At 34.7% G+C, this 24,546-nt stretch overlaps 2 protein-coding genes across 3 annotated transcripts; both read left to right on the top strand.

Moving 5' to 3' along the window:
• Nucleotides 1-1,909: 1,909 nt before the first annotated feature.
• Nucleotides 1,910-8,937, top strand: LOC115981537 (protein EIN4-like). 2 transcript variants are annotated; one of them, XM_031103745.1, is made up of 3 exons: nucleotides 1,910-2,425; nucleotides 2,807-4,712; nucleotides 8,140-8,658. In XM_031103745.1, the coding sequence occupies exons 2-3, from the start codon at nucleotides 2,976-2,978 to the stop codon at nucleotides 8,656-8,658; spliced, it is 2,256 nt and encodes a 751-aa protein (XP_030959605.1). In that variant the 5' UTR covers nucleotides 1,910-2,425; nucleotides 2,807-2,975. The 2 variants fall into 2 exon arrangements, with proteins under 2 accessions (XP_030959605.1, XP_030959604.1); XM_031103744.1 differs by having other exon boundaries at nucleotides 1,912-4,712; nucleotides 8,140-8,937.
• Nucleotides 8,938-13,692: 4,755 nt separating this feature from the next.
• LOC115979129 (exosome complex component CSL4-like) lies at nucleotides 13,693-22,873 on the top strand. Its single transcript, XM_031101093.1, has 6 exons — nucleotides 13,693-14,263; nucleotides 14,514-14,588; nucleotides 15,246-15,334; nucleotides 19,250-19,334; nucleotides 19,960-20,041; nucleotides 22,466-22,873. Exons 1-6 carry the CDS (start codon nucleotides 14,084-14,086, stop codon nucleotides 22,555-22,557), a joined length of 603 nt encoding a protein of 200 aa, XP_030956953.1. The 5' UTR covers nucleotides 13,693-14,083; the 3' UTR covers nucleotides 22,558-22,873.
• Nucleotides 22,874-24,546: the final 1,673 nt, after the last annotated feature.

Raw genomic sequence — 24,546 nt, forward strand, 5'->3', positions numbered from 1 at the left:
TTCACTACTTTTAGTCCCTAAATCAATTAATGCGTTCTATTTTGGTTCTTACCGTTACTCACTTAACAGAAATTGCTGATATGGCAAACGAAGTTCACTGTTGGCACATTAAATGCTGACATGGCCAATAAAATAATATTAAAAATGTCACGTCAACATAAAATAATAATTAAAAAAAGACACATTACCATGATTTTAAAAAATTAATTTATCAATTTTAACAAAATGAAAAATGAAAAAAAAAAAAAACAAAATTAGAACCCAAAATACACATGAATTCAAAGCTAGTTTCATCTTAAACATGAACAAGAAAGAACACAAACCCAAAAAATTCAGTCACAATAGCACAAACCCAGAAAAAATAAATTTACCGACAAGAACATGATACTAACATAAACTTTTCTTGCATTTTCTTATACTTAGAACCAAACACAAATTACCAGCAAAAACATCCAACCAAACATCACCAAAACTAGCAAAAACATCCCCAATAACTCCACTGAAAAAAGGGAAAAAAAAAATTCTCAGTCCTTAAGATTTCCCCTCTCACGTCTCTACCTCTCCATAGAGAAACACTTAAATTTCCAGCAAAAAATACTCATGAAAAATCTATAGAAAAGCCACAAAAAAACCCATTGAAAAAACCAGAGAAAAATCCTAGACTAATCTCTAAAAATATCTTTGGAAACTCATCAAATAACCCAAAAAATAAAACATAAAGCCTAAACAAAATATTCCCAAAATTTCGCTACAAATCCAGCAACTATAAAACAGAAAGCATAGCCTAAATGAACAAGGGCTTGCTCGCCATGGTAGATCTTCCACCACAAGGTCCGATTTGCCACTGCCACCACAAGGTCCGAAGACATCGTTGGGAAGAGCGAAGGGCCGAGTTCACCGCCAATCTTAGCCCCTCTCTCTTTAAACCCAAATTCAAACCACTACTGACCTCAACCCCTCTCTCTCTACCCAAATCCAAACCACCACATCACAGCCTCTCTTTCTCTAAACCCAACCAAAAACTACAAGAAAGAAATGAGAGAAAGCAAAGAGGGAGAAAGCGGAGTTTGAGTGTTTGACCCGAGAGAGAGATAGGAAAATGAAAATGAGTTTGAGTTTTGTGTTTATTGATGATGTTGTGTTTGGTTGACAAGAAAATTTAAGAAAAATTGAGATAGTTACTACAATTTTTTTTTCTTAATCTTTAAAATTGAAAAGAAAAAAAGGTTCTTCATTTTTTTTAATTTAAATTAGAATCACAAAATTAAAATTTATTTGTTTTTAAAATTTTAAATTAAAATGCTGAAGTGGCATATTTTAAATACTAAATAATTTTTTAATATTATTTTATTGGTCACGTCAACATTTAATGTGTCAACAGTGGAATTCATTTGTTACATCAGTAATTTCTGTTAAGTGAGTAACAGTAAAGACTAAAATGAAACGCGTTAATTGATTTAGGAACTAAAAGTGGTGAAATGAAAATGTAGAGACTAAGATGGAAAAGATGCAAAATGTAGGGACTAAAACGCCAATAATAAAATGAAACTTAACACACACACACACACACACACATATATATATATATATTTATATAAAATACAACTTTATTTTGGCTTTGTTTAGGATCTACTTATTTTACTGGAATTGAAATTTTTTTGCTAAAAATACTATAAGTAAAGATAAAAGTTAGCTAAAATAGTATAGTAAGACCTATAAATAGTATTAAAAAATGTAATGAAGCTCATAAATAATACCAAAAATAAGTTAAATAGTAAAATAAATTTGTGATTTAATAGGTAGCCAAACGTACACGTAGCAGTATTATAATATTAGGGGGGGTATTGGTTCTCACGAGGAAGACAAGGGAATCAATGAAAGAGAACGTCTAGGTTCTCTTCATGTAAACTCTCTGGGCCCCACTCCCACCTTCTTAAACCCTTTCTCTCTCTCTCTCTCTCTCTCTCTCTCTCTAAAACTAGCTTTTCAGACACGGCTTTCTCACTGTTTTTCTCTCATTCTACCTAGTATTTTCCTATTTTTCTTTCTTGTTTGTGTCTACATTCACAATATGTTTTATTCTTTGGAAGCTGTAAAGGTTGAAGAGAGAGAGAGAAAATAAAAGATTGGTTAGTTATAAGAATTGACAAACTCTATTGCTTCTTCTGTTTCTTCTTTTATTTATTCCTTATAATAGAAGCACATAGGGATATGTGATTTAAGAAGGATAGGATATAGTTGTGTTGGTTTTTTACTTTGTTTTCTTTGATATATAGTCCTCCATTTGCTTTGTACCTGGTTTTCTCTGTGAAGATTTTGCCACTGGGTTAAAGAAAGTGGTTGAGTTTGTCTAGTTTTTGAATTTGATTTGGTAATAAGTCAAAGTTTGAACTTTGAAGTTGGCTTTTGCCACAGGAGCTACAAGGTTAGTGCTTTTTTTAGATACCCTTTTTATTTGGAAACATTTTTGTTTCTGTTCTTTTTTTGTTTCTTTTTAGATATTTTTGATAGATTGAAGTTGGGTAGTTTTCAACTTTGATTCTTGATTGCTTGTTTGGTTATATGTGGTTTAACAGTAGGGAAAATGGAAATTTTTTTTATCATAAAACTCAAAAGGAAATATAAACTAGTAGTCTAGTATTAAAAATGTGAAAACCCAAGTTCGTAGGGAAACTACAGGTTCCGCATAAGTGGTTGTGTTAGATCTTTGGATCTATTAGATAGGTATTTAACTTTTTTGACAAAACTAGCTTAGTAAAATTCAGATAATAAAATGTGGCAGTTGAGATTCTGTGATATGGATTAGGTTGGTTTTTCATTGAGGAGTTCTACTTTGGGGAGGGAATCAGAATTCAGAATTGGAGCATACTTCAAGGGCTATAGTCGAATGTATGCTATTGCAGTTTTTGTGATTCGGGGTTTGGGATGTGAGTACTTTTAGAAAATTGGATTAAACAAGCAACCATTTGGGAGCAATGTTAAGAGCATTAGCTCTTGGATTGTTCATTTCTTACATGATTTTCTCCGTTGCTGCTGATGATAATTGTAACTGCGACGAAGAGGGCTTGTGGAGCATACAAAGCATTTTAGAGTGCCAAAGAGTGAGTGATTTCTTGATTGCAGTGGCATATTTCTCAATCCCAATTGAGCTTCTTTACTTTATTAGCTGCTCAAACTTTCCATTTAAATGGGTACTCCTACAGTTTATAGCATTTATAGTCCTCTGTGGATTGACCCATTTGCTCAATGGATGGACTTATTATGGCCAACAACCATTCCAGTTGATGCTTTCCCTTACCATTGCCAAATTTCTCACTGCCTTGGTTTCATGTGCAACTGCAATTACTCTTTTGACTCTGATTCCTCTTCTTCTTAAAGTAAAAGTAAGGGAGCTTTTTTTGAGGCAAAATGTGATAGAATTAGATCAAGAGGTTGGAATGATGAAGAAACAGAAGGAAGCGAGTTTGCACGTACGAATGCTAACCAGAGAAATCAGAAAGTCACTTGATAAGCATAATATACTTTACACAACACTGGTTGAACTTTCCAAGACTTTGGATTTGCAAAATTGTGCAGTTTGGATGCCAAATGAGAATAGAACAGAGATGAATCTGACCCATGAGTTGAAGACAAGTTCTTCACGGAATTACTGCAGTTCTATCCCAATCAATGACCCGGATGTGTTAGAGATAAGAGGGAGCAAGGGAGTGAGGATTCTAAGGCCTGAGTCAGCACTAGGTGCTGCAAGCAGTGGTGGTTCTTGTGAGTCAGGGGCCGTGGCAGCAATTCGGATGCCGATGCTTCGAGTTTCAAATTTCAAAGGGGGGACACCAGAATTGGTGGAAACCAGTTATGCAGTACTGGTGTTGGTTCTTCCAGCAGCAAACAATAGAGTTTGGAGTTACCATGAAATGGAGATAGTGGATGTGGTTGCTGATCAGGTGGCTGTGGCTCTCTCTCATGCCGCAGTTCTTGAAGAATCTCAGGTAATGAGAGAGCAACTGGGTGAAAAAAACCGTGCATTGCAACAAGCTAAGAAGAATGCATTGATGGCAAGCCAGGCAAGAAACTCCTTTGAAAAGGTGATGAGTCATGGAATGAGGAGGCCAATGCATACAGTCCTGGGCCTACTGTCAATGTTTCAAGAGGATAACATGAGCTTCGAACAGAGGATTATGGTTGATACGATGGTGAAAACCAGCAATGTTCTCTCAACTTTGATAAATGATGTGATGGAAATTTCAGCAAATGATAATGGAAGGTTCCCTTTAGAGATGAGGCCTTTTGGGCTACATTCCATGATCAAGGAAGCTTCTTGTCTTGCAAAGTGCTTGTGTGTATATAAAGGCTTGGGTTTTGAGATTAATGTTCAGAGTTCTTTGCCTAATCAGGTGATAGGTGACGAGAGAAGGGCTTTTCAAGTGATTTTGCATATGGTTGGGTATCTACTGAATGTCTATGATGGGCAGGGCACTGTCATCTTTCGGGTTTTTCGGGATATTGATATTGAGGACAAGGATGATAAAATGTTGGGAATGTGGAGACCAACCATGCCAGGGGAGCATATTTATATAAAGTTTGAAATTGAGATTAGTGAGAAAGGTTCTCAATCAGATGGATCAATCTCAGCATTAAATTATGCTGGTAGAAGGCACAACAGCAATGAAGTTAAGGAGGGCCTGAGCTTCAGCATGTGCAAAAAGCTCGTGCAGGTGGGTTCTCTTATTGTTTTGTCTATATTTTGTTTTATTTTTCTACTCTGCTTTATTGATTACTGCAATGCAAGTGATATCAACAAAACCAATTATAACTATTTCAATTCATTGCAATTTTTGTTTGGCACATAGAAAAAGTGACCTATGATGGATCATTGTTGAATGCAATGAACCATTTCTTTCTGTGGGGGTTTCTTGTCATGTTCATATTTGATTGACAAACTTGTACTATCTCTAGTTCAGAATGTTGCATTTATTCCTCCAACCAATGTGGTAGCATGCTACATTTTCTAATTTTCTCTATTTCATGCCAATGATCCTTGGAGCAAATGGCATCTCATCAAAACCAAACACAACCAACCCACCCCACCCCACCCCCTGGTTCAAAAAAAAGTTAGGATTGAGGATGACATAGGTTCAATCCCATAAGAGTGCATGGGTTGTATACTGAACTATTTTTTTATAAAAAATTTCTACTTCCATTAAGCTTTACAGGGATCTTTCCCCCTATAGGTGTTTTTCTTGGGACGTCTTTTACCCCTATAGGTTTGAGTCTGGGATTGTGCACTTTTGTATGAAGTTTAGAGTAGTTCTTACTCTTCTATTCAAAACCCAAAGCGTATTGTTGGCTGTCAGATGGCCAAGGTGTAAATTTACATTTTTTTCATTGGGATTGCTTTTGTAATCCAGTACCCTGTTGTCCTTGTCATGCCTTGTGAATAAATACGTAGGAAACATGTTGTTCTTTCAGTGGGATTTCTTTTGTAATCCAGTACCCTCTTGTCCCTGTTGTGCCTAGTGAATATTTACGTAGGAAACATGGTGTTCTTTCTAAGATATGATAGGGATGATTATCTCAATTTCAAGAATGTCTGTAATGGAGAAAGTTGATTCTCCAATGCTACGACTACTCACATGCATTACTATGTTCCAACCTCCATTTTGTTTTTTAGTTATGGAGGTTCTTAGTGGTATTCCATCAAGAACTATGGAAGATAGGCAATCATCCGGTTTTCAGGTGGGAGCTAATAATAATAATAATAGTGTGATGATGGTCTCCTGCTCGCTTTTTGCTATAAAGACCAGTCCTTTTCAATTGAGATATATTCCCTGAGTTTTTCTTTTGCTTCGAAGCTATATTAGGTAGGAACATTAATTAAGAGTAAGTTGGTACCCATGGGGGAGGTTGATGTTGTGGAGGAAGTGGATGTGTTGGGGGCTATTTATCCATAACTTATCTAAGATTTTTAGAGGGCCATCTTTTGAGGCTCACATGCTGTGTAACTCTATTATTAAGAGAATGGAAAGGACATTGGCAAGTTGGAAGAAATATGCTTGTAAAATGAGAAAAGCCAGGTAAGAGTACTTTATATAATCTTCCTATCTACTTCCTTTCCCTTTTACCATTCCTATTTATACAGCTAAAACATTGGAGAAGCTAAAAATATTACGAATGGTTGGGACTGGTTTTCTGGTTTTAATAAGGGTGAGGACATTAGGAGGATCCATTTTTGGCATTATGTATGGTGTGGTGAGGTTGCCTTAAAAGACCTTTTCATGATCTGTGTTCCATGTTGAGGATAAGAATGCTATGGTAGATTATTCCTTGGTCATTTTGGAGGAAGGAGTAGTTCAAGCTTGGAATTTAAGAATTGTGTGTGCTTTTGAAGATTGGGAATTATAATTGGCGGATTCCTTCCTTGAATTGTTTTATTCCAATCTCCCATCATACAGAGCGGCTGCTGATAAGAGGTTTTGGAGGTTAAATTGAGACATTGATTTTAATGGTTAGCTATTTTGGGTTTAATGCTATTTTTTTATTTCCCTTGGAAGAGTATTTGGGGTGCTAAGGTACCGCGGAAGGTTGTGGCCTAATTTTTTATTGGACATCTGCCTTAGGAAAGATTTTGATGGTAGATAATCATATTAAAAGGAGCATTATTATAGCAGATTGGTGTTGCATGTGTTGATTTAGTGGTGAGACAATTGATCACTTGTTAAGATATGACTGTTAAAATGCTCTGCCCCCTAGGCAAAATTGTCAGGGAAATTTGAATAGAGGTAATGGCTCTTCTAATTAAGTTGACCCTAGGGACTTTAGGGATGCCAATGAAAGAGTGGTAGGCAGTATCAGGGTCAAAGCACCTACTTTTGACGGTTGCCTAGATCCAAAAGCCTTCATTGATTGGTTATGAGAATGGACAGTGCTAGGCTTGTAAGAAAAATATACCATTGTGCCTAAACTATGAGTTGGAATACGTGAACCATGTGTAGTCGTCTTAATACAGCATGTTCGAAAGTCAGGTATAATACTTATCACTGAGAAGGAAGATTTCCCACAATTTGATGAAGAGAAAGTTCAACAAGAGAGCAAAGAATTAGGGGTTTATATATTGTGAAAAATGCGTTTGATGCATCTGCTACTCAACCCTTGTTGATTTTATCCACTTGTTGATTTTATTATTCTAGACAAATTTAATGAAATGGTGGAACAAAAATGTTCTTTGTTCTTAGTGTCACCAAAGGTGATTCAAGAGTTGGTGCAACTATCAAGTGTAAGAGTTCTTATCCTTAGACACTTCAAAAGTTGAGGTTGAGTTTTCTTTAACAAGGGAGAATGATGTAGGGAGTACAGAAACAGTTTTGTTTTATTTAAGTTTAGAAGTCAGTTGTATTTTTATTATTAGTCTATTGGATTTTATTTCAGGTCTCATTATTAGTTTATTAGTATTTTATTTAATTTCCTAGATTAAGGTTATATTTATAATTCAATAATTTTGTTTTGCCCAAGACAATTAGGATTAAGGCTTAATTGTAATAGTCTATATAAGAAAGCTATTGTACTCTTTTGGAGAAAAGTTGATGAATAAAATTGTAATCGTAAATTTCCTAGTGGCTTAGTGTTGACTCCCTCCAACCCTAACTGTTGATTCTTAGATTATGTTTGGTTCTTATTCCAAACAAGCCTAGGTATTGATTCCTAAGTTTATTTTATTTAATTTGTGCTGCATCACTTATACATTTTCACTTGTTAAAACTATGATTGAACAATTTATAGAGGCAACGTCCTATTGGCAAAGCCAATGACTTACCTGATCTGTGTGATGTGCATGTTACATGGGTCCAGGGTTTAACCAGGTAAAAAGATATGATGCTCTGTACAGTCTACGAGGTTCCCTGTCTTTAAAAAAAAAGAAAAAAAAAGAAAAAGAAAACTATGATGGAATATCATTGCCTTTCCTCTTTTCTTTTCTTTTTTTTTTTTTTTTTTTTTTTTTTAATTTAATTTAATTTTTTTTATTTTTATGTAACTGTGATGCATTAGCGATTGCGTTGCTTTGGACGAAAGATTATAATATTTGTAACTTTCATGTTAAGAGTAGTTTTATTAACTTCTGAATTTTCTATGGAAAAATATCTGCAGATGATGCAAGGTAATATATGGATATCTACGAACTTGTTGGGTTTTGCACAAAGCATGACACTTGTTCTTAGGTTCCAAACCCGACCATCTTTTGGAAGAGCCATATTTGCTCATGGAAGTTCTTCAGAGCCAAATTCTAACTCGCAGTTTAAAGGCCTTAAGGTCATACTAGCTGATGATGATGATTTAAACAGGACTGTGACAAAGAAACTGCTTGAGAAGCTAGGCTGTCATGTTACTGCAGTTTCGTCTGGGTTTGAATGCCTGAGTGCCCTTAGTGCTGCTGAAAATTCTTTCCAAATTGTTCTTTTGGATCTTCATATGCCTGAGATGGATGGGTTCGAAGTAGCATTAAGAATCCGAAAATTACGCAGCCAGAATTGGCCATTAATTATAGCCCTAACAGCAAGTGCTGAGGAACATGTGTTAGAGAGATGCCTACAGATTGGAATAAGTGGAGTTATTCGAAAACCTGTCCTCTTGCAAGGAATGGCAGATGAGCTTCGAAGAGTCCTGTAACATGCTGGTGAGGGGTTGTGATGTAGTGTGAAAATTTTCTAGCCCCTAGATTTTTTCAAATATTTTTTGTGGTCTTTGAAATACCACTTGGAGAAGTCAAATTTAGTAGTACCCTTGATATCGTACAAATTGTAGCTGTTATTTCTTGCTAACCATTTCCATGATTGAGTTATATCACTGGAACTTGGTAGAATGAATAGCCTTACTTGATGTTAGAACAAGGATAATTTACAGGTCCATCTGATAGTGAAAGCAACTTTAATCATAACTCACAGAACTGAATCCTATTAGACTAACTGAAAGTTTTTGATCTATTAGCCATGTTTTGGAAATGTCTCTCTTTATTTTACAATAATATGTCTGAGCACTGTTCTTCTTGCACCTTCCTTTTTCTTTTAAATAAAAATAAATAAATAAAAACCGAGCAGCAGGATTGTGCACAATTCAATTCCATAAGCGACTATGTTTTGGGGCCCGAGAGATGAATGGAAGACAGCTTTCATGACACATCATGGATTATTTGAATGGCTTGTTATTCTATATGGTTTGACAAATGCACCTAGCACTTTCATGAGAGATGACACAAATGTTGCAACCGCTATTAGGGGTTTGTGTTGTGGTGTATTTTGATGATATTTTGGTGTATAGCCACTGTTTGGAGGGTCAATTGGTGCATTTATAGCTTGTGCTCGATATTTTGAAGAGTGAAAAGTTTTACGTTAGCATGAAAAAGTGTAGATTTGGGATGGATCAAGTGGTGTTCATGGGGTATGTTGTCTTCCAAAGGGTGTTCATGGATAAAAATAGGGTTAAGGCAATTATTGATTGACCTACACCTTCTAGAGTGCATAAGGTGAGGAGTTTCCATGGTCTTGCTACATTCTATAGAAGGTTTATTAGCAATTCCAGCACTGTTACAGCTCTTCTCATTGATTTTCTCATGCAAAAGTCCTTTGTTTGGACTGATGAAGCCCAAGAAAGCTTCCAACTATTGAAGAGGAAGTCAACCGAAGCCCGTATTCTTGCCTTGCCCAATTTTGACAAGATATAATTGTAATGCATCAGGAGTGGGAATTGGTGGTGTCCTTAACCAAGAAAGACAACCCATAGCATTCTTTAGTGAGAAATTAAATAAAGCAAAACTTAGATATTCTACCTATGACAAGGAATTCTATGCTATTTTTCAAGCCATCAAGTATTCAAGTTACTATTTGGCCTACAAAGAGTTTATTCTGCATACTGATCTTGAGGCTTTGAAATATCTCAATAGCCAATCTAATGTGAACAAGAGGCATGTAAAGTGTGTTAGCTTTTTGCAGTAATTCACTTTCTCATTAAAACATTGGTCTGGTATTCTTAACAAAGTGGCTGATGGGTTAAGTAGAAGGACTTATTTCTTGGTGGAAATGCAAGCTAAGGTCCCTGATTTAAAGTTTTCAAGGAGAATTACCAAGATGACCCACATTTTGGTAATCTATGCCAACAATTGCAGCAGAGATAGCAACTTGCCAAATCTAACTTTTGGTTGAAGGATGGATTTCTTTTCAAAGAGCTGAAATTATGTGTGCCTAAATGTTTTCTAAGAGAGCTGATGATTGTTGAACAACATAATTTGGGGCATTTTGGCAAATCAAAGACCCTAGAATCCCTTAAACAAGACTACTTTTGGCTGGGAATGACTAAAGATGTAAAGCGGCATGTTTAAAGGTGCCAAGTTTGTCAAAAAAGAAAGGGTACAACCACTAATGCAGGTATATATTTGTCTTTTCCAGTGCCTAATAAACCATGAGAATGTATTTGTATGAATTTTGTTTTTTGGCCTTCCACCTACACACCAAAAGAGTGATTCAATCATGGTGGTAGTGCATTGTTTCTCCATGATGGCTCACTTTATCACATGCAAGAAGACTTCGGATGCTTTTAATGTGGCTGTTTTATTTTTCAAAGAAGTCTACAAGCTTCGTGGTGTATTCCTCTTTATTATTTCAGATAAAGACGCTAAATTTCTTGCTCATTTTTGGTGAACTCTATGGTAGAAGATAGGTGCTAAATTGAGCTCCAGCATTTCTTTCCACCCTCAAATGAATGGTCAAACCAAAGTTGTCAACCGGGGTCTTGGAAATCTCTTGAGATGCTTGATTGGTGAAAATCAAAGGAATTGGAAAAGTATCTTTCTCTTGGCTAAATTTGCTTACAGCTCTTCTCTTAATTGGATTATTAACACATCTTCTTTTGAAGTTGTGTATGGGAATAAACTTTTAAGTATCTTAGATTTAGCACCCTTGCCACTTTCTAAAAAGAAGAATGTAAGAGCAACAAAAATGACAGATTTTATTCAATCTGTCCATGCACAAGTCAAGGAGAGAATTGAACATTCCAATGCAAACTACAAGATTGCTATTGATATTCATTGAAGGAGACTAATTTTCAGGGAAGGAGGCCTTGAATGGGTGATTGTGACTAAGGAAAGGTGTCCTCATGGCTCCTATTCCAAGTTGTGAGCAAGGAAAGTAGGTACATGCAAAGTGTTGACTAAAATCAATGACAATGCCTACACAATCTAACTACCCCCTCATTTAAACATTTTTAATGCCTTCAATGTGAAGCACTTGAAGCCTTATTTTCTGGCTGAAACTTGAGGGAAAGTTTCCTTTATGGAGGGGAGTATGAAGTAGCCACCCTCTACCCTTAGGCTAGCCAACCAACCCCCCTCTACTCTTAGACTGACAACCAACCACTGTCTACAAGCCAGCTACTTTTTCTAACCTCTTAGGGCAGCTAGCCAACCCCTTATTTTGACTTCTTAGATTTGCCATATATTCTCATTAATTTCAATTTTGACTTATGTTGTGGTAGCCTGTTTAGATGTAACAATTAGCTAGCTTATTTCCTTGTAGTTAAAGATTATAAATAAGCTTGTAATGTAAAAGTAGAATCAGTTTTTTGATGTAAACTTAACTTAGTTTTAGACTTGGACAGAAACTCTGTTTCTCCAGTTATTTTCTTTGTAATTCCAACTTTGATTCTTAATTTTAAGGTAATTCTAGTTCAAGTTCTCAGTTATTTGATCTTGATTTCCATCAATTTGCCAAGAGCCTATGGCTCAATTGACATCTTTTAGTTTTTCTAACGGAGATGTCTAAGACTTTAGGGTTCACATCCTCTATTTCCATTGTTGTAATTATTGAATTAAAGAGAAATTATGATGTATATTGCCTTGGAATTTGTGGTAGGAGATATACTGATTTGATTTGCCATTTCTTAACCTTAGATTCTTCTATATGACTTCATCTATTGTTTATAAGTACATAATTTCTTCTATATGTTGCAATAATAAGAAGCCCTAGATACTTTCAGCAAAAAAAGAAAAAAGAAGAAGCTCTTGACACTTTAATTGATGGTGCAATGACACCTTTGTGTTAATCTCAGGGCTGTTTCTTCCTCTGCTTCGAGTGAGGATCTTAGATTTAGACTCTCCTTGATAGAAGAGGAGTATAGAAGCTTGGATAATAACAAATTCATTTTGTGTAGTTCATATTGATATTATCTTACCCTTATTCTAATTTTTTAGTTTGATTGAATTTGGTATTTTGAAAATTAGTTTTGATAAGTGATAACTTTAGAAATTTGGAATATAATTTAAGCATATCTTATGAATTGTAATAATTTGTTGAAAAAAAAAACATTTAAATAATTGATCAAAGCCTAAATTTTATGAATCATAAAATATGTATGCACAATCATTGGGTCCAACCCAACCCAACCCAACCTAACCCATGTGGATTGGGTTGAGTCGTTTTCTACATACAAGGTTGGGTTGGGTTAGAAAAACCTAATATAACCCAACTCATAGACACCTCAACCAACTGTTTTTTTTTTTTTTTTGCCTTCAAATGGTATCATTCCTTGTAAATTAATGACACAATTGCACCATTATTGTCTATCTCATCACCCACAACTTGTTCAAACAATTTACATACATTTGCAATTGCAAAAGTTAATGTTGCTATTAGTGTGGACACCAACAAATGAGAATCTTTTGTTTTCCTATAATAGTCTTCAATGTCATCTGATCCAACCTCATCCATTTTAAATTTTGATTATTTTTTAAGAAAAGTAAAAAAGAAAAATGTTGTAAGTTGTGATTGGTATAATATAAGGTGGAATTGTGATCCAATAATATATATATATATATATATATAAAGCCAAAGCTCGGAGAAAATTAAATTAGAATCTAAATGAATTTTAATTGGAGTCCAATTGTGCACCATGTGTCCCATTTAATTTTTAATTTTTGTGCAAAGTGAATTATTGAGTGTAAAAATCGAAAAGTTCAAATTTAATTAGATTTTAAATTGGATTTCAATTGGACTATCTATTTTTTTAATTTTTATGGCAAGAGAATTATTGGATGCGAAAACCGAAGAGTCTAATTCCAATTAAATTCTAAATTATATATAATTTCAATTAAAAAATGTGTAAGCTAATACCATATATAATTTCAACATCTTCTTTTAAAAAAAATATTTGAACGGTATAATTGTGATTGTTTTTAATTTTACTCGTACATATGCATGAAGTTATACACTAATAATAATAAAGGTGGAAAAAAAAATGAGGCAAAGGATTTATGGTCTGTTTGGTTGGGGATGAAAAAGTGAAAATATAGAAAATGAAGAGGAAATAGAAAAGTGAGAAGATAAAAAAAAATTTTAGTTTTTTCTTATGATGTTTGGTTTGGTTGAGAAGAAAATAAGATGATATAAAAATGTAGATTATATAAATTTAGTCATGTGCCCTAGTGCCAAGAAAATAAATTTAATAGTATATATTAGAAAGAAAGGAAAAAAAAAAAAACCTACTAGTTTAGAAAAACAAACGAAACAAAGATGAAAAAGAAAAAAAGAATAAAAAAAAAAGAGTAATGTTGAAAATGAAGGAGGGCAAATAGGTAATTTTACATCAACCCACTTCCTCCCCCATTGTATCTCTAGTTTTCTCCCAAAGTACGGGAAGAAGACTATTTTCTCTCAAATGGTGGGCCTGAGGAGGAAATCTTTTGGGCACTTTGCCTCTTCGCCTCACTTTTCCTTCCAACTAATTAGGCTTCAATATTAAGATGGGTTCAATTTGGATAATTATTAAACCTTACAATCAATAAGTGCATGACCCAAAACCTCTCTTTTTTGCATTTTGGCCCATGGCTTAATTTTTTTTCTTTGGACTTATCGTGTCTTTTTTATAAAAAAAAAAAAAAATGCAATTTGGATTTTTGAGCCAAATTCTTCAGTGACCGGAATTTAAAGTTATTACTTTACCCAACCAAGAACCATAATAAGTCCCTCTCTGTCCGCGCCGCTACAATTGCTCTCTGCATTGCACCGTCTAAAGCACAGTGTTAGAGAGAGAGAGAGAGAGAGAGAGAATGGAAGAGGCGGCGGCGGCGGCGGAGGCGGTGGTGGTGACGCCAGGAGAAGTGCTGGGAAAAGCAAGCCAAGTGAGAGCAGGGAGAGGCGCCTACGTGGCTCCTCACAACAACTTGGTCTACGCTTCCCTCACTGGTTTCCGCCGCACCCTATCCCCTCCCCCTAACTCCCCCGACCAGGTAACTAACTTCTTAACTAACCAACTAACTAACTTCTCTACTCCTCTCTACCCTCTAGGGTTTAACTTTAAATAACAACAACAATAATCCTCTTCTTTATAAAAATGCACCTAAATTGTATAATTATTTATAAAAAAAAAAAAAAAAAATTAGCCTTATTTCTTAGTCTAGGTTTTATAAACTGTTGGTTTGTGTTAATTGGTGATGATATTTTTTACATTGTTCATTAATTTAATTTGTGATTTTATAGAGACCCACTGTGGAAGTAACTGGTCACAAAGCCCATGGTGCGGTTCCCGAACCCGGATCGGTTGTTATTGCAAGAGTAAGTGGCTGCTGCTCACTGCTTACTATGTCAATGAGTATTTGGCTGTTTACTTGCATTCTAAATATTTTAGTTTATAGTATTTTAGAGTGGGCTCTTTCATGCCTGTTTTAAGGTTTAGGAGGTCAAAAACCTATATACCTCCTTATGATCGGGTTTGCGTTGTAAAGGTTTTCATAATAAAAGGGTTTTCATAAGTTAGCCGGAAATTACATGGTTTGATGACTTCATTTATAAGCGTTATGTAAAACGTAGTCGAAACTAAACATCGTGTCTGTTCAGACTAGGATTGATTATTCTTCACCATCAAAAGTCCTATGGTTTCTCTCTTTGCAAACGGTCCACATGATACAATGAGGAGAGTCACTTGCCAAATAACCTGGTTTCGTGACGTCTGAAGGCTCCTCGCCATGAAAACAACAAGTCTTATCACTTTGGCATCACCCATAGGACTCCAAATGCTTCAGTTATTTCAAATTTGGCTATGTGCTATATACTGAGGCAACTAAATTTACATATCTCTCTCGTAGATTGTATTGCTCAGTTGCTGTCTTGTTGCTATCAGGCGTACATATAAGTAACTCAATTGAGTTTTGTGAGCTATGCTGAAATTGATTTATGTATGTATATTTCATGTTGTTTACCTGATTATGATAGGTTACTAGAGTGACAGCCAGAGTGGCTTCAGCTGATATTATGTGTGTCGGTCCCAAGTCTGTTCGAGAAAAATTTACTGGATCAATCAGGTATAATTCATCCTTTTATCATAATCAGGTGTACATAATCCCTTTATGTACCCAAGTAATAATGCTAGTTGTTTATGGAATGAAGATAAATTTTACTTGTGTTGGGTTTGAAAATTTGCAATTAGATGAACAAATAGGCATATAAGATTGTATCTTGATTGGGATTGGAAAGTCTGATTCAGCTTGTTTATTTATTTGCTGACATGCAACTAGATGATCAAATGGGGGGCAGACACTTACCAGCTTCTTTTTTGATTTGTCAAAGTAAGTATATTAAAGAAAAGAGCATTATACATGGACTCAAAGAAAAAAAATTGAAGTATATAGGTGTTAGAATAATGGTTAAGTAATTAGATTCACCATTTCATGGTAGATTAAGCTTTTGGGATAGGTGGCAATTTATCATGATATAAAAGTAGGTGGTCCTAAGTTTAAACTTTGGCTTTGCTCTATCTCTCATTAAAATAGTCAAAATTTCACATGTTGGATCCCACTTATTAAGGGGGAGTTGGGGCCCACACGTGAGAGAGAGTATGAGAATAATGGTAAAGTGATTCATTAAATTCACCATCTCCTATCAATGCAAGCTTTTGGGATAAGTAATATAACGAATCCAGAAAATCAACTTAGGTTGGAAGTTCTACACCTATATAATGACATCCAATAAAATAGAGATCTAACAAACTGAGACTTTAATCTCCCTATAGTCTCCTCCTTCAACATTAAAGCATAGTATACACTAGAGCCTGTTGGTATCACCCATCTAATTCCATAAACCCCAAATACATTTGCCTATAGCTTTGTAGCAATTGGACAATGAAGAAACAAATGATCAGTATTCTTGCGGTTTTATTTGCACTTGAAACACCTATCAACAATACTCATCCTTAATTAATAAGATTGTCTATCGTAAGAACTTTCTCCAAGGTTGCAGTCATAAAGACAGCTAAGTTCGTAGGTGCCTTCACTCTCCAAATTGCTTTCCAAGGATAATCTCATTCAGCAATCCCTCTCAAAGCTTCATAGTATGATTGAACAATTAAACAACTATTTCTGTTTAATGTCCAGTGCACATTATCTTCCATATCATTCATCAAAAACATTATATGAAGGATGTATTTGGGCTCTTAAAAGTATCTTTCAAATGAAGTTCCTGAAAAAACTTCATCGTCCCTTCTTTGATCACTCCCCTGTATTTTTGGAAGAAAGCCAAGATAAAACTATCGGGACTAGGAGCCTCATCTCAATTCATATTCTTAACGGCTGAGGACACTTCCACTTCATCCAATATCCTCTCAAGAAATATGGCACAATGTTAACTGAGAACAAAGTTATGGATGTGATAGTTTACTATTGTGAAAAAACTGTATAAGGAGCCTGTTGACTAGCGCTTGGAGATAGGTGGTATTGAGATTGCAGAACTTGGGCTGGAGGATCAATTTTTGGTGAAGAGGAAGTGTCCTTAGCCATCAAGAAAATGAATGGAGATAAAGCTCCTGGTTCCTATGGTTTTGACATAGCTTTTCTTCCAAAGATGTTGAGGAGTGGTCAAAGCAGAGGTGAAGTTGCTATAGGTCTTTTATGCAAAAGGTACTTTAAGAGCCTAAGGGCATGTTTAGTATGTTGTAATAGATCTTGTAATGGAATGGTTATTCATGTGAAATAGCTATTTAGTTATTACATGAAATAGTTATTCCTTAGGAATCTACTCCCTTAAATTGAGGAATTGCTATTCCTTTATAGGTGTAATAAATTTTGAAATTAATATATTTCCATAAATATAAAATTTTCATATGCACATGACAATTGTGTGTGTGTGTGTGTGTATATACATATATATATATATGTGTGTGTGTGTGTGTATATACATATATATATATATGTGTGTGTGTGTGTGTGTGTGTGTGTGTGTGTGTGTGTGTATACATATATATATATGTGTGTGTGTGTGTGTGTGTGTGTGTGTCCTTAAAAAAAATCCTAAAAGAATCAATGTAACCTCTGACACACACACACACACAATACACATTATACAATAGGGGTGTGAATATGTTTTCTATGTTATTTTTCTTATTTTTTATTTTGATATCCATATTGATTTCAAAAATGAGCAATGATGTCAAACTTAAAAAATATTATTGTCGGAAATACAATTGTATATGTAAGATATTTCATAAATACTGATTTTAAGTTTTATTCTAATTTTACAACCAAATGAATGAATAAGAATAGTTATGCCATTACAACATCTTATATTCTATGTAATAAAGATTACTATTCCTATCATAATCTCCATTTAGTGTACCAAACGTGCCCTAAATGTATCCTTCATAATCTTGTCTTGAATAGACTAGTAACATCAAATATTAGAGATTTCCGACTTATAAGTTTGCTGGGGAGCCTTTATAAAATATTAATAAAGAGGTTGGCTAATAGACTGAGGAGAGTAGTGGGGAAAGTTGGTTTTTTAGACTCACAAAATGCATTTGTGGAAGGGAGACAAATTCTAGATCTTACACTGATTGCTGATAAGGTCTTGGATAGCAGAGTTTGTAATAAGATTCCAAGTCATTTGAAAACTTGACATTGAGAATGCTTATATTGGGATTGTCTTCTCTATATGTTAGCAAGATATGGATTTGGGAAGAAATGTAGGAGGTGGATTAATATCTGTCACGATATTATATCCTCTGTATCATGTTTTTCTCAAATTCCAGGGGATTAAGGTTAAAAGATCTATTGTTGCCATTCCTATTTATCCTTATTACGGAAGTTCTTTTTAACATGAATGATAGGTTAACTTTGGGAGGAAAGATGTCTGGGTTTATCATGAAGAGAGAGAGGGGGGGGGGGGGGGCAGGGTGGGTGGAATGTAGAGGCCTTGAATATCCCTCGCCTGCTATTTTCTGATGATACTATTATATCTATGGAGTTGAATTGGAAAATGTTAAAGCCTTGATGCATATTTTGCTATGTTTTGAGATGGTTATAGGTGAAGGGTGAATTTCAGGAAGAGTGAGATAAGTCCCAACAGAGGGAGCATGGAAAGATTGGTGTTTGTTGTGTTGAGCTGACTGAAAAGTCAATTTCCGTTTGTTTTGAGAGCCTACAACATTGCTTTTTTTCTTTTTCTTTTTTTTTACTTTTTTTGGTGGGGTTTATCTTTAAGCTGCTGCTAGTGGTGTCTAACTGCATGGAGGTTATCAATGGTGGGTACATTGAACTCTGATCTTTGTGACGTCTGCTCAAGATTGGCAATTGGAAATGTGTAGTATCTTTGAGATATTATATTCAGCTCAAATACATGTGGGAATGGATGATATGGTGCACTCAAATTGGAAATTAAATAAAAATGGCTGTTTTAGCGTTTGTTCATACTATGAGCAATTTGGAGAGTGTGGTGGGACAAGAATAGGACCTTTTAGGGGCCAGAGCTATATATAGAGGAACTAAAATCCCAATTTGTTGGGTCTTCTTTCTTTTGGATGTCTTTGAATAGGAATTTTTGGTTCATAGCTAGTATACTCCATTTGTTCCCTAGGTATCTTTTTATAATCTCTTGTGAATATTATTGCTTTTACTTAGGAAGGGGGAAAAAAATCTTATGTTCAATTTTGTAAACTTGGATTCTAGTTTCTTATTGCTTGATGCATGTAATGATGGATACTGGTGCAATATAAAACTAATTAATCAAGTTGCCTATTGATTTTAATTTCCTTTTTGTTTGCTTTGCTTTGGATTGCCTATATTAGATGATATTTGCATAGGTTTTCTTATATTAAACTGTATAATTGTAGTTATGCATAGGCTATTCTTGCAGTATGGGCTGTAGCAATTCAATTTTCAAGAGATGTATATAATTGGACATTTAGACCAAGCTTCTGATGATGATGCAAAACTTCTCTATCTTTACAGGCAGCAAGATGTTAGAGCAACTGAGATTGATAAAGTGGATATGCACTTATCTTTTCGCCCCGGTGACATTATTAGAGCTGTTGTGGTATCCTTATGCTTGACTGGTCTCTTTACTGACTTGTGGGAGATTTTGAAGTTCTTTTTTTAATCATTTTTAACATTTATTTCATTTTGGGAAAAAAAAGAAAGCACTAGTAGAATTACATGCATTGTTTTTGCTTTTTTTTTTTTTTTGGGGGGGGGGGGGGTGCAAGGGGTGGAGATTTGATACAGATTTCGTTATTTTGGTTTTGATTATTATGATTGAAATGGGACAAATAACTTAGAGCATGCTACTATATCTCTTCTCTGTCTCTGATTGTAAATGCTGTGTTCTTTCAAAAATGTATTTTTTATTTTACATAGCTTAACCTTGTGGGACCATGGGAAATAATACCTGGGGATAGTCTCAACACAAGATTTATTGGGGGAAGCATACTTTACTTGGTATTAAATTAAAGTTAATTTTACCTTTTTTTACTGATAAAAAAAATTGTTATATGAGTTGCATAATTTCTTTTTTTAGGCAGTGAAAGATGGAATTTTGTTAGTTTATTCCTAGGGGCAATCGCTTTAAAATCATCAATGTAGCTTTAGTTGTACTTTCCATTGACTCTTAAATTGATAATTTGCAAAAAAGGTTATTTTCCTTAACATGGTTTGTTGATAAGCTGTCCCTTGGAGATGCACGGGCTTATTATCTATCAACTGCAAAGAATGAACTGGGTGTTGTGTCTGCGGAGAGCACAGCAGGTTAGATTTTTTTTTTTTGGGGTGTGCATGCATGTGTGTGGAATTTTTGTAACATAAAGTTTGTGCGCCTTTCTGGTTGTAATGAATTTAAAGCGTAAAGGCAATTCAATGACACAGTATAACATTCTTAGAGCAGTTATATGCTATTCCTTGTTTTATTTCATGATTTTTTTTTTATTCAATTATAAATTATGACCTAAAATAAATGAAATGTGAAATCCTTATATACATTATTTTTTAAGAAGTGCCATAGTGTTGTTTTTATATCATGTTGTGCCTGTATCCTATGTTGTGTCCATGCTTCCTAGATCATCACCAAATTATTAGAAATATCAAAACCCACAGTAAACTAGCTAAATGTTCCCTTCCATTGGCTGCAATTACTTACTACTAAGTGCCTCTATGATAATATCAAAAAGAAGTAAAGAAGGGGGATCCCCTTACCTTAAACCCCTAGAACTTCCAAAAAAAAATCTTTTGGACTTTCATTTACCAAAATTAAAAATCCTATTGTAGACTACTTTTTTTTTTTTTTTTTTTTTTTTTTTTTTTTTTTTTTTTTTTTTTTTTTGCTTGTACATATTTTTTCTGCCTACTTCATTTTTTAATGTGGTATTTTTTCTCTTAATACTGTTTTTCTTAACTATCAAAAAAAAAAAAAAAAAAAAAAAAAACCTATTGTAGACTTCTGAGTTCTGACTTCCCAAATAACATGTTCATAAGCTTTTCTCCAATCCAATTTACATAATGTCCCTAGAACACCCGACTTCAACTTTCCTATATTCTTTGGCAATAACAACAGATTCTTAAATTTGTCTATTTTAATTAAAGCGTACTTTATATTTGGTAACAACTTTTGTAGCATGTCTAATAGCCTATCAGCCAGTGGTTCCGGTGTTCTGCCAAAATTTTATACGCACCACCAACAAGACTATTATGCCTGAAATCCTAACATCTACAGCTGTAGCCTTCTTTTGAATAATAGTAACAAAAGTCACAGGAATACTTTCTCAAACATACCTTATGAAAGGTGTGATACTCTCGCATAATATCTTCTTTCACAACCACCAGCAAATTTGAACAAAAAGAAAAATGCAATTAAAAAACCATTCTGACCTGGTGCTGTATCACTGTTCATGCTACTCAAAGCTTGTAACAATTCATTCTCCTCATATGTACTCTCTAAACATCAAATTTCTTCAGCATCAATAGAAGAAAATTGTTTTTCTCAAAATCACGAGGAGTAGAGTTTCATTTTTGAAAATAGGGAGAAGGTTTCGGACATTCCCCTAATCTCAAGGGAGGTTATGTAACTTACCCATTTGAATGTAAGTGAACTAGTGCTGGTTTGCCTAATGCCAAAATTGGAAGAGTTTGTTGTTTTTTAGGGGTTGTAAGGTAAGTTCTTTACCTATGAATTATCTAGGTTTACCTTTGTGGTCTTCTTTTAAGGCTACATCTATCTGGAATGGTGTTTTTGAGATGATTGAGAGAAAGTTAACAGGGTGGAAGAATTTATAACAGGGGAACCACAACTTATTGAAATGTCGTAGTAAATATGGGGAAGGTGGAGGGAGTAATTCATAGAAGTATGTAAGGAGTGTGAGTTTGGAAGTCTAGTAGAGTTTGGTGAGATCCTTTTTCATGACATTTTAGATTTCACATTGGTAATGGTAGAAGAATTAGTTTTTGGCATGATGTTTAGTGTTCCCATGGATTGTCAAAGCCTTTATTTCTTCAGCTTTTCCAAATTGCTGCAAATAAACTTGCCAAAGTGTGGTTACAAGGAGTAGTGCTTCAAAGCCCCATATTTATGAGACTGGTTCAAGATTGATCGAATGGGTGATTTTTTTTTTCTTCTTTCTTTTTTAGTATTTAGTTTGGGGATGTGTTGGAAGGGGTGAAAAAGTGGTTTGGAATTTGAATTGAAAGGGTTTCATTCATACCATTATGAGGTTTTGAGAGGGGTATCTTGCTCAGATTTTCCTTGGAAGGTGATTGGTTACTGAAGGCACCTATGAAATGAAGGTAGCATTTTTTTTTGTTTGGGGATCACATGAGTTTAATAATGTTAAGTTTGAGTAGTCATCTTGTGATTCTTTTCTTAACTAATCTCTTTATGGAACTCAAAATCAATTTTTGCTTCTTTTTGTGATCTTTTCAATTATATATCTCATTTTTTTCTTGTCCAATTTAATTATCTATGAATCCTACTACAGCTCACTTGGATAAATCTTAGCTGTTGATTAACTTGCTTCTGTTTGGATGCCAAATTGTATGAGATTGCTAAGGAAGAAAATTAAGCCTGGTTCAAAAGTATTGTTTGTATTTATGCTTTGATCCATAAGATGAAATATAACACTTAATGAAACATCTATGATTATGCCTCAACTTTTGATTTTTTTTTTTTTTTTTTTGGGGTAGGTGAAACAATGGTTCCAATAAGTTGGACCGAGATGCAGTGCCCATTAACTGGTCAAATTGAGCAAAGAAAGGTTGCTAAGGTTGGAGGTTGACATGAAAATAATCAGACTAATCTACAGTGTCTCCAATCTGCATTTCGTTTCCCTAATTTCTGATGGGGAAAGTATAGGAATGTATCATTTTTGTCAGAATATGATTATATTTTGTTACAGGTTTCAGTAGTGCCTTTCTATGATTATGTTTGTTAGGCGGTATCTTACATTACTAAGTTCTCCCAAGCACTATGTACATGTAGCATAGACTTAGGGTTTACAAATTGGACATAGAAAATCTACTTCTCAGACTACAATCTGTGCATCATTTTAACTTTATAAAAGCATTTGTTCCGGATGAAAATTTTACTTTTGAGTATGATGTGCATTCATCATAGAATAATTAGGAATATGACATTATTTGGAAGCTTTGTGAAAACATTGCTAATAAAAACTACTTGTAAAACTAGATGTTCTTAAACTATTTGGGAACCTATATCACTTATAAAATCTTGCTTGGTTCTTCCATCTTTATTCTGTTGATGTTTGACGTGACCAATTTTTAAAAATTTGTTATATGTATTGAAATCCTTTAGTACTAAATTATATTTACAATAAGTTCAGAAATACGGTATTTCTTACGATTTTTTTCATGGTTGTTGATTTGACATGTGATCGATGCTAAGATGTTAGTATGTTATCCACGTTAACAATTGTAAAAAAACAAGGAAAAAAAAAGTTTTACCCTAACAAGCCCAGAAAAGTGAAAAGTATGCATTATGTAACCATGTCATTGATTGTCCATCTCTGTGAAACCCATTTTAAACCTTCATTCTACACTCTCTGGGGTTGCCTAGGAACATTGGAAGTTCAAGCTCACTGGAAACACAACTTTGGGGGTCTCAGTGACGGATGATTAATACCTTTCTCTCAGCCTTACTATCCAAAAAAGACCGTTTATATATCTTCCTTATGTAGTGTCCTAATATGAAGTTTTCTACCCCAACAATTTGCTAAGGCCCATTAACACTCTCCAAGGAAAGAAAATTATATGGTCATCAGGTATGGGCCCAATCCATTAGCCTCCTTAGGCTTAAGAGTTCAGGGCTTAGAGCCAGGTCGGGGCCCATATCAAGTCGGAGTCTAGTATAAAGTCGACATCTAGCCCATCAGTCCTCATAAGGTCACAAAGTCAGGGACCCAATGCCAAGTCGGGGCTTGAACAGAGAAGAACGATAATGCTTTGAGGGAAATCGCTTGCCGAGCACCATTTGGTGATGGGTGCAAGTTTCAAGAGAATCGTGTCAGTTACGAGAAGTGGGTCCATCTACTCAAGAATTTGTCCCATAGGGACCCACCAACATAGAAAACCACTCCCTCATCATGACAATCCCACAAGAGAAGTCTATAAATAGAGGCTAATAGTTAGAGGGAGGGGGCTGGCAATTTTTGGGAGAGATAATCGAGAGAAAAGAGAGGAACCATAAAAAAAGGGGTAGGTTCAGCACTACTAAGCTTGAGTCTTCTCGAGAAGCACACATACAAGGTAAGAAAATACAGATTGGGCTTGAAGTACCTTTTCTTGGGCCGTTGGGTTGGCTTTAAGAGGTTTTTTCATTGTAGGAAATTCTACATCCATAAAAAACAAGTAAATTGGGAGCTTAACTAAAAAATTCATCTGGAACTTTAGGCCAGGTACCACAAAATCATTGCCCCAAAATTAGATGTAGGTTAATTATTGGCAAATATTTAGGTTGTCAATTATCCTAGTATTTGTTCTATTAGGCTAATTTTTTTTTTTTTTAAATAAAAAAAATTACTTTTCTTTTTCTTTTAATTTAAGGAATCTTACTATTATGCTAATTCAAATATGATTCAAATTCGAATGGTAATTTCTGTGACTAGTACAATTTTTCTAATTCAAATTTGATTCAGATTCAACTATTACTATTTTTCTATTCGATACTATTCTATTAACAAGGATGAAGCATTGGCTGCTGCCAAGACACTCCAGTTTGCCGCGGATATAGGTATCAACCAAGTTGTTTT

This window comes from Quercus lobata, chromosome 3 (genome assembly GCF_001633185.2).
Source record: "Quercus lobata isolate SW786 chromosome 3, ValleyOak3.0 Primary Assembly, whole genome shotgun sequence".
Taxonomy (NCBI): domain Eukaryota; kingdom Viridiplantae; phylum Streptophyta; class Magnoliopsida; order Fagales; family Fagaceae; genus Quercus; species Quercus lobata.

Coding starts and splice junctions, on each gene's coding strand:
- LOC115981537 (XM_031103745.1), top strand. CDS start 2,976: ATGTTAAGAGCATTAGCTCTTGGATTGTTCATTTCTTACATGATTTTC. Junction 4,713..8,139: donor TGTGCAAAAAGCTCGTGCAG/GTGGGTTCTCTT, acceptor AAATATCTGCAG/ATGATGCAAGGTAATATATG.
- LOC115979129 (XM_031101093.1), top strand. CDS start 14,084: ATGGAAGAGGCGGCGGCGGCGGCGGAGGCGGTGGTGGTGACGCCAGGA. Junction 14,589..15,245: donor GATCGGTTGTTATTGCAAGA/GTAAGTGGCTGC, acceptor TGATTATGATAG/GTTACTAGAGTGACAGCCAG. Junction 19,335..19,959: donor ACATTATTAGAGCTGTTGTG/GTATCCTTATGC, acceptor TTTGTTGATAAG/CTGTCCCTTGGAGATGCACG.